Genomic DNA, 15,182 nt, shown 5'->3' on the forward strand with positions numbered 1-15,182 from the left:
ATGCCCTCATTTGCTACAAACTTCAACTTCCTCTTTATGGTAAAAACAGAACTGGAAAGAATAGACAGTGCAGGCTAAGACTGTAAGCAATGCAGGCAGCTACAACAATAATGAGCAGAGAATGGGCAGCAAGTCACTTCTATAATAAATCCTGAAGTCAGGGAGTGAGTGAATGATGCCTGGGAGAAGTGCTGCCATGGTCTTTGTACTTGGATTTGCAACCGCACTACAGGGCAGAGTGGAGAAGAAGGTCTGAGGGCAGGCTTGGTGGTTTTGAAAAGCATCCAGAATCAGGAGATAGGGGTATACATTCTGAAGATTAGGTTCTCAAAGTTCCCTAGCTTAGAGAATGCTGCTTTGTGTTTGCCTCTGTGTGATTACTTCCTAAAAACACTTTTCATCTTTTCCCCAGCTTACAAAAGCAGCTGGTAGAAGACAAGTGAGAGGAAAAAAGAACCAGTCAACTCACCAGAGTACTCCAAGAATACAAACTGTTGATGGCTAAGATTTCTTACACTTTTTTTATACAGAAGGTTATTTTAGATATTTTACTGTTTCTAAATACTATCTTTAAAAAAAAAGGTTATATGCTTAAAAAGATTTCTCAGGAAAATAGAAGAGGAATCTATTATATATATACATATATGTACAGAACTGTGTTGCCATATCTGTCAGTGACTCAAAAGCACAATTTAAATGGGGTGGAGTTAAAAGTTCAGGTAAGTTACAGAGGAAATCTGTATAAGCAGTTCTTACCTTTGATACTGTGTAATTCACCTGTTCTCCCAGCCATTTCAACAAATTGCATTACTTTCAGTTTGCCTTATTTTGAATGACAAAGCGCAGACCACAGTTTATCCTGCTGTGGACCCTTGGAAATGTATCCTGAATGTTCCCCTAAATTACAAAGTGCAATTAACCACAGAATGTGAGAGTTACTGTTAAGACTTACCAGAAGTGGACTGTCACGTTACAGACACTGGAGGATTCAGAGTGCCTGCTGCTTTTAAAAGATTGTAAGGGTTAATTTAAAAAGATGGGTGTCTATAAGAACTAATTCTCTTCCCCCACCCCCGAAGTTGTATTGCTCTTGAGGTTATGAGTATGTCCAGTGTAACTTTGGTAGAAATGTGAGACACTGTACTACTTTGAATCATAGCATGTCAGAGAAGTATTAGGGAAAGCTAAGAATGAGTACAAATACAGCCAGGTTTCTAAGCGTTTTCTCTATATTTGCTACTCTTTCAACTTTGTAAGGATGATGTCAAAGAAAAAAAAGAATGCACATGTAAATTGTTAAAGTTACAGAAGCTGGAATTTTTATACCTTTCAGTAGAATAGACTGAGGTTTGTGGGAGCAGTGCGGCCCCACAATGCACCATTCTTACTGTGGTCTAGCTGAGGCTGGAGGAATACAAGTCCAGCAACCAGAGCCATCTCACGCTTCAAGCAACAGAGCCACGCCTGCCAGTACCCATTTAGCAGCTTTCTCTTTGCTCTTCAGTCTGAAAGTCCAGATGTAGGTGGAGCCTCTCATTTTGGTTTTGTACACAGGGCATTCGTAGGTATGTCTGGTTTCTTGTCTCTCCATGGGTATGGCTTTGGCAAAGATGACTGGCATCGTAGACCTTAACTCCTTGAGGCGGGCTTCAACGATGGTTCCTGCCTGGGTGTCCCATCTGGCACCTGAGTGAAATTGCAAGGCATGTTGGTACTGATGTTCTAATTGTTGGATGCAATAAATGTACCAGTTTTGTCATGTCTTTACTTGGCAGTGGTATCTTGACCTAGCTGAACGTGATTGAGGTTGGAGAGAGATTAACTTGCTGCTTCTATGCATAGACATTGCTCCTTGGCTAAAAACACTTTGATGAAAAGATGCTATACAAATTCAAACACTATTCTCCTTTTTTGTTTTGTTTTTTTTAAAAAATAAATTTTATTTATTTTTATTTATTTTTATGGCCAGTCCTGGGCCTTGGACTCAGGGCCTGAGCACTGTCCCTGGCTTCCTTTTTGCTCAAGGCTAGCACTCTGCCACTTGAGCCACAGCGCCACTTCTGGCCGTTTTCTGTATATGTGGTGCTGGGGAATTGAACCCAGGGCCTCATGTATACGAGGCAAGCTCTCTCGCCACTAGGCCATTTCCCCAGCCCTTGTTTTTTTTTTTTTTTTGCCAGTCCTGGGCCTTGAGCTTAGGGCCTGAGCACTGTCCCTGGCTTCTTTTTGCTCAAGCAAAAATCACTCTACCACTTGAGCCACAGCACCACTTCTGGCTTTTTCTATATATGTGGTGCTGAGGAATTGAACCCAGGGCTTCATGTATACGAGGTGAGCACTTTACCACTAGGCCATATTCCCAGCCCACTATTCTCCTTTTTTAAAAAAAGAAAAACCAGAAGGCCAAGGGCTCTCTGGGCAGACTAATACCTGAGACTCTTATTTCCAATTAACCAGATGGAAGTAGAGGTGTGACTTAAGGGAGACTGCCAGCCATGGGTGAAAAATAGTTTGAAGCACTGACTTCCAGCCCTAGCACACAGGAAAGCGAGTTCTCCAATACTTTCTTATTAGAGTATTATCTCTTGCACAGACTTTAAAGTACAAAGCATATATCTTGGCAAAGACAAGGTGTCCTAAAGAATCAATGCATAGTCAAATTTGGAATATTTTGCATTCCAGTCCCCTGAGACCATACAAACAAGAACAGTCTTCTCTATCTTCAATTGGAGAAGTTTGGTGGAAAATATTAGAGCAAATGTACTGATAGTTTTTTAGAGAGAAAATCTTGGATTCATTGGGAAATCAATGTAGGTCTTGAGGTATCCTAGGGCATTAACAGATTCTCAATCTGTAGTATGTGAAGAATCAACACAAATACCTCAGAATCTGGCTCACATGAACCCACATCTCGGCGTGTAAGTGGCTTAAAGAGGAGGAAACGAGAAGCAGTAAGTAGGCAGCATCAGGTGAGTGGATCCTGGGGAACAAGCATCACCCCCAGAGGTGTCACCTGTGTACCCTAGGATGTCTCACCTTCCATGAAGAGCCCGTGGAGGTATGCGCCTTCCCTTGGGGGGTGGCCGTAATCTTCCTTCGTTTTTTTGGTCACATCAACAGTTAGGCACATTCTGTCCAGGGGCCACTCATTTTTTCGAGCCATGGTTTGCATGATCGCTTTGGGAGGGAAATGAAGATGACTGACAAAGCTACATATATGTCAGGACTATAAACTAAGGCCTGCAGAACCTGAGCTTTCACTCCAGGTATACTGCAACAGTTGTAGCTACTTGTCTGTAGTTGCTCTTGCAAGTACCTTAGCAGAGTGGAAAAATGAGAGACTATTGGGCCCTCCCTTCGATGAACCTCACCCCTGCACTATATTCTGTCTTGTTGCCCCCACCATTTCTGCTTCCCTCCCAGTAGTTGCCTAAGAATGGCAAGCAGGGCAGAGAAATGCAAAAGCATCCAAGGAAAAGAAAGGCAGGACTCGCATCAGGGTGTGGCTCTGCCAGGATTCAGGCTTCAACTTCACCTGTTAAGAAGGACTGAGGGTTGAAGAAGCCAGAAAGCCACACTACAGCTGGGAGGGCAAGGTCTTGTGTCCAAGTGTCAAGTTCTCGGCAGCGCAAGAGGAGGTCATTAAACCTGGTTAACAGAAGATGGGAAACAATAAACATGCTTTTTAGTGAAATGGGTGTCTTCCAATAAGATCCCAGAAAAGGTAGGGAAGGGTTGGGTCTGTTAGGAGGCACAGCCCTGATACCAGATAAGCATTTCATCAGTTGATTTACTGGGCATTGTCCCTTTAAAGAACTAGTTTGTTCCCTGCTGATATTTTGTACCTGCAGTGCTTACAGCTGTTAACCACCTGGACAGGACACCCTGGGGATATAGAGGAAAAACTACCCAGCTATTTCCATCCTCCTGGTGCTGTGTGATAAGTGTATAGGTCATCTTCATATGAATTGGTCCAAAAAGGGCCCCCTTGTGGTCCGGATGCTGTGAACATCCTTGAGGATGTGGAAAGGAAGCTGTGATGGTCCTTGAGAGACCAGGTAGAGGGAACATAGTCTGGTAGCGATCTTGTGATAATCACTCAAAGGGGGAAGGGAAAAGGTACTAAGAGTCCTCTGCTATCCATGGTGGGCTTTGAGAAACTAGTGTTTGTACACATTGTCATCTAGTTCTCATTATTGAGTAGAGAATAACATACCATAAGTTACAAGGAAGCTGGCTCCTGGAGGCCAAGGAAAAGAGGCAACTCCGGTAAAATGTGCAAATAGACACCTTGAAGTGTAATTTAAGAGCTGCTAAAAGGACAGGGATAGGGATCAAATGGTTAGATAACAGCTGGCATTAGGCTACTGCTGAGGTTTTCTGAGACCTTTGGTTCAGTTGCAAGGGAATTAGGTGAATGAGGAACCTCTCATCCAATGTCAGAGATGGCTACCTAAGGTGTTTTAGCCAAGGCTATGAAAAAAGCTAGATGAAAATAATTCACCTTCAAGATTGGGGCACCACAGCGAAAGTTTCTACTAACAATATAGGCCTGTACTCTGGCTAGCATTATATTCTTTCAAATAGCTGATTTTCCAAAGTCAAATCTGAATCTGTATAACCAGGGGACATATCACAGAATAACTATTACAATATGTCTTGTAACATAGACTTGTAAGGGTAACTGCCCTTGATGGCCAGGGAAAACAACCCATTTATAAAGGGAGGAAAGCATGCAAATTGGAGACAGCGTGGAGTGATGCTGATGGAGTCCAGCCATGTGAATTTGCTTTTATAACCAGCCAGTGTTCAGGTGTAAAGATGGCAGACTATATGACATAAAACACTACCAGCAAATCCAATGAACAGCTTTCTAACTTGGGACATGAAGAAAAAAATGAATCTTGGGCAGGGAAAAAAATCAAGGAAGAAAATCGGGAGGCAGAAACTAAGAATTCAGACAGATGAACAGACCCAACAACACAGGGAGAGGCTGTATTCAGAGCAATATGCTTTGAGATGGATCCTCACATCTGTAACATCACGTAAGTCCAAGTGGGATATACCTCTGAAGGAATACACACATGTACAGTAGTAGACTCCAAGAACAAGGCTATAAAGAAACTTGGGAAGAAATGATAGGTACATTTCAGAACAGTGTTGGGAGTCTAGAATTGGAGCACCAGACAGCCTGGGGGAAATCAGTCCTAAGTCTCTGAATCCCATATAGGCGCTAGCAGTAGGCTGAGTATACATGTGTGTATCTGGAAGGACGCTGCAGGGGAAGGTTGCCTGCCTCTTTTGGCTCTGATATATAGTATATATTATGGTGAGATGAAAGCCCAGAACAAAATGTGCAAAGCAAGGCCGAGCAAAGAAGGTGATACACTCTTAAAGCAAAATTATTGACTATAAACAAAAAGTACTGTGGCTGTATTATTTCTAGTAGCAAATAATGGAGAAGCAGATTCTTCTCTGTTCCTAACTTTGAACTGATTTCCCCCACCTCCTTCGGAAGCAACCTACCAGGGAGGGAAACTCAAATGAAATTGGTGTATGGAGGTATAATTCCAAGAGCAAATAATAGGCATGATTTGAATCTTGCTCTGAACTGATTTTTTTTTACCCCTGGGAGGCAACGTACCTGGGAAACTGAAATGAAATTGGTAGTAGGGTTTGCCCAGTTATGGGCTGGACAGATCTTTGGGGCTTTTAGAAGACCCAATAAAGTGGCTAACTGCACTGATGTTAATAATGGTGGTGGCAGCAAAGATGGGTAGCTCACCACTGTGCGAGGCCATAGGTAGATGGGTAAGCCAGTTTGCTCCAAGTGTCTGGAACCCTGTTGTAACTCAATGCAGCCTGCTGGGCTTCCACATCAGGAGATAATGTCAGCTCCCCCTTGCATAGAGAAGAAAAGATCTTTTAGTACCTTTTAATGTTGGTGATGCCCCCTCTAGTTCCATTCTAAATGTACCTTCAAGCCAAGGTCTAACTGTTGAAGTGACACACGAATTTCACGAATGAGAATATTCATCCTTTCACATTCTTGGAAGCAAACAAGAACATACGGGCTTCTGTTGCAGTTTTTTTGCATTATGTCTGCCATGTTGAATTCTTCTGGAATTTTCTCCAAAATGTCATCCAAAATATTCTTAACCTTAAAATCATTAACGCACACACAGATTTCTCTTTAGTTTTTGCTCAAAATGACTGTATACCATACTTTTTGAAATTATATAAATTGCAACACTCAAAGATGCCTGTTAATGCATTGGAAAGACACCTGCTGTTATTTATTTTTTTTTTTTTGGCCAGTCCTGGGCCTTGGACTCGGGGCCTGAGCACTGTCCCTGGCTTCTTCCCGCTCAAGGCTAGCACTCTGCCACTTGAGCCACAGCGCCGCTTCTGGCCGTTTTCTGTATATGTGGTGCTGGGGAATCGAACCTAGGGCCTTGTGTATCCGAGGCAGGCACTCTTGCCACTAGGCTATATCCCCAGCCCCACCTGCTGTTCTTAAAAGGTATGAATGCCAGCCATTTCCTACCTACCCCTGCCCCCCCACCAAAAAAAAAAAAAATTAAAAAGTAGTCTAGCCACATGTGCCTGCTTTCCCTCTTTTTGTTTTATCCAATTACTGCTAGTAATCCTGACATGATGTTTGTAAACCAGCATTCTGGTGGGGAAATTTTCAGGTCTTGAAACCTTAGTCCCATCTATAATAGTGGTACACAATGTGAAACACAGTGCAGTAGTTGGGTAACACTTTGGAGTTGGCCAGGATTTGTTTTCCTTCATTGATCTTTTCTAGCTGTCTGGCCTTGGCAAGTCACCTAAGATTACCTCTGAAACAGATCCTGGTACAACTCCAGGCTTGGAGACTTCTGTAAAGTCCTATTGCCTCATGTGTAGTTAACATCTGTTGCCTTGGTTACTTATAATCTACCTGGCTCTCGGGGTAGGCATCTTTGCTTTATTTTTTTCTGCCTTTTTTTGCTCAATGGTCTACTTGCTTATTATTGTAAAGACAGAAGTGCAAAACCAGACTGAGGTGTCCACCATCCACCTCTCTGCTTCTATTTCAAGAAATCATTAGAAAACTACAGGAAATAATTTGGCTAGCTCCGGGACTGCAGTATAATTAGATCTAATGTTTAGTAAGCTCGATTTGAACAACCTGAATCTTTGCCAATCAAATCCTGATTAATAATTTTGAGTGCAATAAGGCTGATTTATTTGGAGAAAATCAGCCATTCAGACTTAATTACCAAGAAACAAGATTTTAGTCTAAAGATAAAAAAAAACATTTTTCATTCCCATCATTCAAGACTAAAAATCTTCAAAAAAAGAAATGCCAATCTCCCAAGGTAACATACAAAAGGCACCACAATGAAATGGCAGAAACAAAACCATTTGAGGAGCTGGAACGCCAGGCCACATATTTGCAATTCATTTATCTAACCAAGGATGCATACCTTGAATGTTGTTACAAATCCATAAGAAAAAGACTGACAACTCAATTAAAAGTAGAGCAAGCAGGCAAGGCACCAGTGGCTCATGCCTGTAATCTTACTTAAAAGGCCAACTCAGAGGACTGGTTCAAAGCTGTCCTAAGTAGAAAAGTTCTCAAGATTCCATCTAATTTGCCAGTAATGTGCCAGACTGGAATATGACTGAAGTGGTAGAGCACCAGCCAGGAGCAAGAAAGCCAAGTGACAGTATGAGGCCCTGAGTTCAAGCCTTGGTATACCCGAGTGAAAAGTAACCAGTGAGAACATCCAGTTCCATGCACAAGTGAAAGATGTCAATACTATTTCCGCAGCAGAGGGCTGCAGACTTAAAACTGTTAAGAAATCTCATTAGCTCTAAGGAAACCTCAAGGAAGTAGAGCACAATAGACTTATGTTGTTAGTGGGAGTGGAATACATAAAGCTACTTGAGGAAGTTGGGCAGTCCTGTTGACACCCAGTGAGCTGCCAATCCCACTTCAGTGTTTAGAAAAATGAGTCTTGGAGCCTTTAGGAGTTGACATTTGTTGGTGAAGGACAATATGGCTGAGAATCTTAGAAAAAGTTTTTTTTTTTTTTTTTAAAGTAAGACTTACATGGTCATATAGATACCAAAACAAACCACTGGTACATGAAGCTGACACTAGGACAAGCACTATTCTGTGTAGTTGGAGGTAAACATTACCTCTGAGGAACAGGGAGATGCGTGCTGGTAATGAGCATGCATATCCTTTTGGACTACTAAAAATGTTCTTAATTTGACCAAGGTGTTGGTTATATGACTGTTTATGTAAAAATTCATTGAGTTGCTCAGTTAAAATTAGTTCACTTTTACATGTATGATTTAGACCTCAGGTTAGAAACAGAAAGACGCTAGGTACCTTTTCTTCTGTAGACTGCCCCAGGTCATCACTGCTGACTGCATTCCTGGGTTGCATCTCCAGCAGAGTTCTGAAGAGCGTGGTGGAGGTGACCGTCAGGAACTCTATTTCAGCATTGGGATGGAGGCCGTACAGTGCAGGACTTTCAGGAGGCAGCATCTCTTCTATGTACTGGTGGTAGCCTGAGTAGTCTAGGTAGGGTGGGGCTGCAAATCCTGGTGCCAGCATGAGTTCATCTTCAATCTTCAGCCACAAGGAAATGTCAGTTAGTTCACTGGTCAGTTGCCTGTGAGCTTTACTGTACCCATGTACTTCATTAAGGCTGAAGGAGAGAGGGTAGGTACTCCATAAAGGGACACTTAAAGGCAGTATGAGCTCCAATATCAAATCTTCTAAACATTAGAAGATAAATTTTCAACATATAACCAAAGAATTCATGGACTTGAATCTCTGCCGTAAACAGGTTCAAATGCTTACAAGTTTCTAATCAACGGTATAGTTTCAGATTCCCCTCCCTGCTCCCATTGGTCTCAGTTCCCAGGAAATTCATTTTCCCAGTCACCACAAGCTCTGCACAAGGGAATGTTATTTTTTTACTTATCTTGTAGTATAGCTCTTTTCTTCCTAGGTTTTCTAAGTTTTAAGGAAGTGAGATTTGCTTTTTACTGTACATGGTGTACCATATCTCATCACTCACCTGGGGACTGAGTTTTCTCTGCTCAATATGTACTGATCTCTGGCATGCCACAACACCCCTTGGAAGCTTCTTAGGACCTAGTTCTTAGGCAACTCAGAGCAAAGGCGATAAAATAAGTGTGTTTTCCACATACTCAGCCACGTGGTTCAGTCATGGTGGTTCCCTCTTTTTTTTTTTTTTTTTTTTTTTGCCAGTCTAGGGGCTTGAACAAGCCTGGGTTCTGTCCCTGAGCTTTTCTCACTCAAGGCTAGCACTCTACCACTTAAGCCACTCCACCACACAGCTCAACTTCTGGCTTTTTTTTTTTTTTTGTAAGTTATTGGAGATAAGAGTCTCATGTACTTTCCTGCCTGTCTAACTTCAAACCACAACTGTCAAGTCTCAGCCTTCTGAGTAGCAAGCATAGCCTTCTAAGTACAGGTTTGAGTCACCACGTGGCGGTTCCCTCTTTCTTAAACATGCAGTCTATAATAGGATTGCCTTGCAACCCTTTGATTTAACATAGCTACTCAGTGGCTGTCCATGAATTTCAAAGAACATTATTGATATTTGAGTTAGCATTTCTACTTTTACAGCAGGGTTATTTCCAAGTTTCAAAGGTTCTAATCCTTCATATTGCCAGAAACAAGTCTTGACCCAATGAATTTGGAAGGACCTAATGCAACTTTCCTACCACCAATATCCTTGAGCTTAGTTCTATTCATTATTCACATGCTGATCACTTTATAAAGTTATCAATATTTCAGTGTCAGTGGACTAAAAAATATCCTACTTCTATGTCAAACAATTAACATTTGAAAAAAATTGGTTGATACGGACACTTGCATCCCCCTCTTAAGAAAACAGTAAAGATTTCAACCCATTCACAGACCTATGTGAATCCTGCTTGTGATGTCTCTCCTACCAACACAGGGGCCAGATGGCCAAAACAGAGCTGTATGGGAGAATTAAACTCACCATTATTAGCCTCTGGAAGATAAATTAGCCAAAATAAAAAAACGAGCAAAAATGTGAATAGCAAAATTCATAATTGCAATAAGCATATCCCAATAGAACTTCGTTCTCTTAAGAACTTGTCCTTCTCTGTTGGTGCTCAGTAAGTAGGTGAAACAACTTGTAAAAGCTGCAACTAGCTGGGTGCTGGTGGCTCATGCTTGTAATCTAAACTACTGAGTAGGCTGAGATCTGAGGATCGTGGTTCAGAGCCAGACTAGGCAAGAAAGTCTGAGACTCATCTCCAAATAACTATCCCCCAAACCAGAAGTGGAGCTATGACTCAAGTAGTAGAACACTAGCCTTGTGCAAAAAAGTGCATGCATGTGCGCGTGTGCATGCACACACACACACACACACACACACACACACACACACACACACACACTGCAGCTAATGGGCCCTGCAAATGAAAGAGACAAAGGAAAAAACTATTGAAAACATGAACCACTTGGAAACATTAAAATGCCACTGGCTGGCTGAGGGCATCCTTGGTAATGCTGATGAGACTGAAATGGTCTTGTACCCTTTGGAAAGAAAGTAAGCAGTCTGTTTACAAATGTGAAGTGGGCTTCTATGTGTTGAGTGATGAGCCACATAAAGGAAAGCAGCAAACTCACATTGGGTCTAAGACTTAACAGGTAGGCAGATCTGGTTCACTTCCCATTCTTAGTGATTTTATGACTTTAAGAAATAACTTAAAGTTTTCTGCATGCACACACACATACACAGATATATGCATCCCTGCCATTTCATGGTGGCTGCTTGTCAGAGCCATAGGCTCCATAAAAGTCAAATAGGTCTGCATGGGCCTTCTAGAGCTGAATAAGCAGCATCCTGCCCATGATGAGCATTCTTTGTCTTGAGACTCAGCTTAAAGTGTTGGAGCATGTGGGCAGTTGGAGGACAATCACTAAGCTGTCATCACGGACTTGTGAATGACATAAAGCAGTAGGAGTCTTTCCTGTCCAGCACACATAGCTGCCAGATAGTCTATCTAACCTGCCTGCCCCCTTAGGAAGAACTCTCAAGTGCAGGACGTTTCCTGTCCTATTTGAACCTTGGGCCATTTTGGCTTATGATCTCCAAATCTCAAAGGGTAGGGGGTTCTATGTGTGTCCCAGAAGGCAATTCATGAGGCTACTGCAGAGGTTGTGGCCAAAAAGTCCCAGACTTCTAGTTGCCTCTCCAAAACCAAAAATTAATTAAATGAAACAACTTTTCATCAGCAGAGCTTCTGACTGCAAACAACTAGGTTCCAAGCAGGTTTTTACACATATTAATTTGGATCTCCTGGCCTGGGGGGGCAGGTGTGGTTATTTTAAGCACATCTTGTTTTTCTGGAAGGGAGAACAAAACCTGGGAAATGTCTTACTGTAAATTCCTACTTTAATGTCAAACAACTGAAGTTTGGAAATAGAGACTTGTGCTCTAGAGATACCCTGTCACCAAAATAGTTGCTAGTATATGATGACTATGTGACACTTTTTGGGAAATAAGATCACCTGATACCTTGTTTTCTGAAAGTAATTTTTAAGGTATTACTTATTTAGCATTTCCAAGTACATGTGTCAGGTGAGAAAATGCTTATGTCTTTACCTTTGTTCAAAGACTCTTTAAGGCACATTGCCATTGTAGAACTCTTTTTGAGTGCAAACTCAAAGCAGCTTATCCTTTTTTCCTTATAAAAAGATATTACTCAACTGGGTGCTGATGGCTCACACTTGCAATCCTAGCTACTCAGGAAGCTGAGATTTGAGGATCATGGTTTAAAGTCAGCCCGGGCAGTAAAATCTGTGAGGCTCCAGTTAACCAGCAAAAGCTGGAAGTGGGACTATGGTTCAAGTGGTTGAGCACCATCCTTGGGCAAAAAAGCTGAGGGTTAGTGTTCAGGCTCTGAGCTCAAGCCCCAATATTAGCACACATACACAAAAATCCACCCACAAAACAATCTTAATATTACTGGAAAGATTTTTTAAAAATAAGAACACAACTTTGCCAACTAATCAGTTGTCTTTTGATCAAGTCCAGGGCAGCCAATAATAATTTGCAAAGACACTAACAACAGAAGATGGGGCAAAAATATTTCTTGGACATGCTGAATTGTTAGATCACTTTGTTATAATATCGACAATCACAAGCATTTGCCAGAGAATAAAATAAGTAGATCTGTAGCTTCTGACATGAAGTCAGTCTATTAGTTTCCCTTAGTCAGATAAGGATGCCAGATTGCAAATAAAGCATTTTGATCCTGAAAAATCTCACCTGATCTGTATAGAAGGTCAGGTACTTACCTTTCTAACGGGCTCACACACACCAGTGAAGCCCCTCAGGTTTCGCCACCTATATTTATTTTACAATTATTAGAATGGGAGTTCAGACTTGTGAAGGTTAATGGAGTGTCTGAATTGACATCAGTATTTCTCCCAACAGTCATAGGTCGGAGCCGGGGGTGGGGGTGGGGCGATAACATCTGCAAGAGCTTCCCACTTTGCCCCCTGACCTCTACCATCATCCACAGACTGTGTATCTTTTCCATCTCCATGGTAACTTGCTCCTAGATCTCTTCTGAGGGGTAACTTTCTATTGTGTTAAGTTGGAAGTAGCTTTCTGACACATGAAGTCCTGCTCATTAGTACTGAGGAACATTAGGACACTCAGAATCACAAGAAATGCCTAAAAAATGGTCACAGAGCAAGAAAGTCTATTTTGCTTCTTCACTGTCTTCTAATACATGATTATTTCTCAAAAGGGAGGAGAGTACGTGGTCAAATCTATACAGTGAGTCTAAAAGGGTTTCTAAAAAATAATCAAGAAGTAGCCATGAATCTAAACATCACGTGTGGGTTAGTGAGCATGAGGAAGAGCTGGCCATCGCTCTGAGCTACTTCGGTATGAGAAATAAGATCTAAGTTAATTTTATTAGAAATAGCCCAGAATGCAAATGGTTTCTATAGACAATGGGAAAATTCAACAAGAAATGGGAAAAGTGCAATGATAAAATTTACATTCCCTCCTCACAGATGGAGGAAAACCCAAATCTTAGAGAATAAAAATGTTCTTAAAAGTAAAACCATCCATGCTGGATACCAGCAGCTCACACCTATAATCTTAGCTACTCAGGAGGCTGAGATGTGAAGAGCCTTGTTCAAAATCAATCTGGGCAGGAAAATCTGTGATACTATCTCCATCTAAAAAGCAAAAAGCCTGAAGTGGAGCTGTGGCCCAAGTGATAGAGTGCTGGTTTTGAGAGAAAATGCTAAGGGATAGCACTCCGGCCCTGAGCTCAATCCCCAATACCAGTACATATACCCATGTGTGAGTGCATACACACAGACATACACCCACAGTTGGGGATCGGGTTCGGTGATGTTCTGACACGTTCATATAGTAGACTGATTTACTCAAGCTAAAAAGTCCACACCATCTCAGTACTTCTATCATGTCCTCTTGAGCATTATTTTGGGACCTAGTGTCTCAGTGTTACTGTACGAAATTTAAACTATTTTAGGACTTCTGTAACAGGCAAAAAAAAAAAAAATCACTAAAGGAAAAAAAAGAAAAGAGGAGCACTATAATGAAATGAGCCTTTCAATCACAACATGAACTGCCCATACACACCAAGTAGCCTAAGGCCCATCAGCAGGCCTCTGTGTTTCACTCTGCTCTATGGAGAACAATATGTGTTCTGCATAGCTCACAGAGACATCATCCACCTTGAGTGAGTCAGTTCACAAGAGAGTGGCTATACCTTGTCACATGGCATGTGCAGAAATCTTCTGGAAGAAGCTAATGAAAGTACAAATTCTGATTCTCTATCTCAGAAAGGGCCTGAGAATCTGCATTTCTAACAGGTTACCAAAGGTCTATAAAGATGCACTAGAAGGCACTTTTTTTTTTTTGCAGGGGGCATTAACATTTAAAAATTGTACAGTGAAACTAATTCTAAATGTTCCTACCACAATTTTCTCAATGGGATTAGTTTTTATAATGGCTCACCAAAGATGGATTCATGAATTCTTCTAAATATACCCGGCACAGTTTTCGATCCCAGGCATCTGTGATATGGCCACCATACATGATCTCACCAAAGAGGTAGCGGAGGTCCTCCCATGGCACCTGGGGGGAAATGCAAGCAAAACTTCACTTTTAGGCCCAAAGCATCTGCCTCCCTTTGGCCAGACACACACACACACACACACACACACACACACACACACACACACACACACCTCTAACAACACCTAAAGTCCTTCCTTGTCTGCAGGGGCACTCAAGAGAGATGTAGACATTGTGTGAGAAGTTCCTATGTAGAATATCCTAGGAGGATTAATTTCAGTGGGTCCTAATATATTCAATGAAAGTTCACCACTGTGGAACTTTTCATACTTATTTTAAAGGAAAAGGAGTAAATTCTGGAACAGGGTAAGCTGGGAACTCTCATTCAATGCCCTGAGAAAATGTTGACTCATGAGGCCTTTGAAGTACTCCCTATTTTTAGTATTAAGTTCATATGAGCTTTCATTATGTGACTCAGGAACAGATAATAGTGGCCAGGCAATTTAAATTTGAGATGGATTTCAAATTCTATTGCTTTCCAAAGTTTGGACAAGCATGCTGGCTGAGCAAGAACTCGGTTTTATTGGTCTGATTGGTCAAATGACTGTTCTAGGTGCTATTGCTAATGCATCTTGTTTAACTCAAGACCTCACTGCATCGCCATTTTCTAAAATCACCTTAGCAGAGTTTGGAGTCCCCTTTAGCTACCCTTTAGCTTCCTCTCAGTTTGCCAAACATGCCATTTTGTGATAAAGCTTTCCAGGAATCGTCACACCCTTGGGGCAGCCTATTGCTTCCCAATAGCTCAAGTAAGAATGTAATTATAGCCTTCACTCAAGGTTTGATGTGACAGAACAAGTAAAATTGCTTCTTCAATCATTCAAAAGTACTTGCTGCAAGTCGGAGTTTGAATAAACAAACCTCAAATCTAAAAGAGAAGTAACTAGACTGCAACATGCTTTCCTCAAGCACTCCACATGGGCTGGGAAACAGACTTCTCTATATTCTCTTTTCTCTTCTGATTGCATTGAATTAACATCTGCT

At 41.6% G+C, this 15,182-nt stretch overlaps 2 protein-coding genes across 3 annotated transcripts in view; one reads left to right on the plus strand and one right to left on the minus strand.

Annotated features, from left to right (window-relative positions):
* The window catches only part of Cdca7l (cell division cycle associated 7 like), a 32,758-nt gene extending 30,995 nt beyond the window's left edge, over window positions 1–1,763 (plus strand). For both annotated transcript variants that reach the window (XM_048339715.1, XM_048339713.1), the window contains exon 10: window positions 413–1,763. In XM_048339715.1, the coding sequence (XP_048195672.1) occupies window positions 413–443 (31 nt within the window). In that variant the 3' untranslated portion in view covers window positions 444–1,763. The remainder of the gene's footprint in view (window positions 1–412) is intronic.
* Dnah11 (dynein axonemal heavy chain 11) overlaps window positions 1,439–15,182 on the minus strand; it is a 292,006-nt gene continuing 278,262 nt past the window's right edge. Inside the window, exons 77-83 of the mRNA XM_048339712.1 lie at window positions 14,079–14,198; window positions 8,390–8,632; window positions 5,978–6,160; window positions 5,786–5,901; window positions 3,536–3,648; window positions 3,037–3,177; window positions 1,439–1,686 (exon numbers count right to left, since the gene is read on the minus strand). Coding sequence (XP_048195669.1) covers window positions 1,439–1,686; window positions 3,037–3,177; window positions 3,536–3,648; window positions 5,786–5,901; window positions 5,978–6,160; window positions 8,390–8,632; window positions 14,079–14,198 — 1,164 coding nt within the window. The remainder of the gene's footprint in view (window positions 1,687–3,036; window positions 3,178–3,535; window positions 3,649–5,785; window positions 5,902–5,977; window positions 6,161–8,389; window positions 8,633–14,078; window positions 14,199–15,182) is intronic.

The sequence above is a fragment of the Perognathus longimembris genome, chromosome 2 (genome assembly GCF_023159225.1).
Source record: "Perognathus longimembris pacificus isolate PPM17 chromosome 2, ASM2315922v1, whole genome shotgun sequence".
NCBI lineage: Eukaryota > Metazoa > Chordata > Mammalia > Rodentia > Heteromyidae > Perognathus > Perognathus longimembris.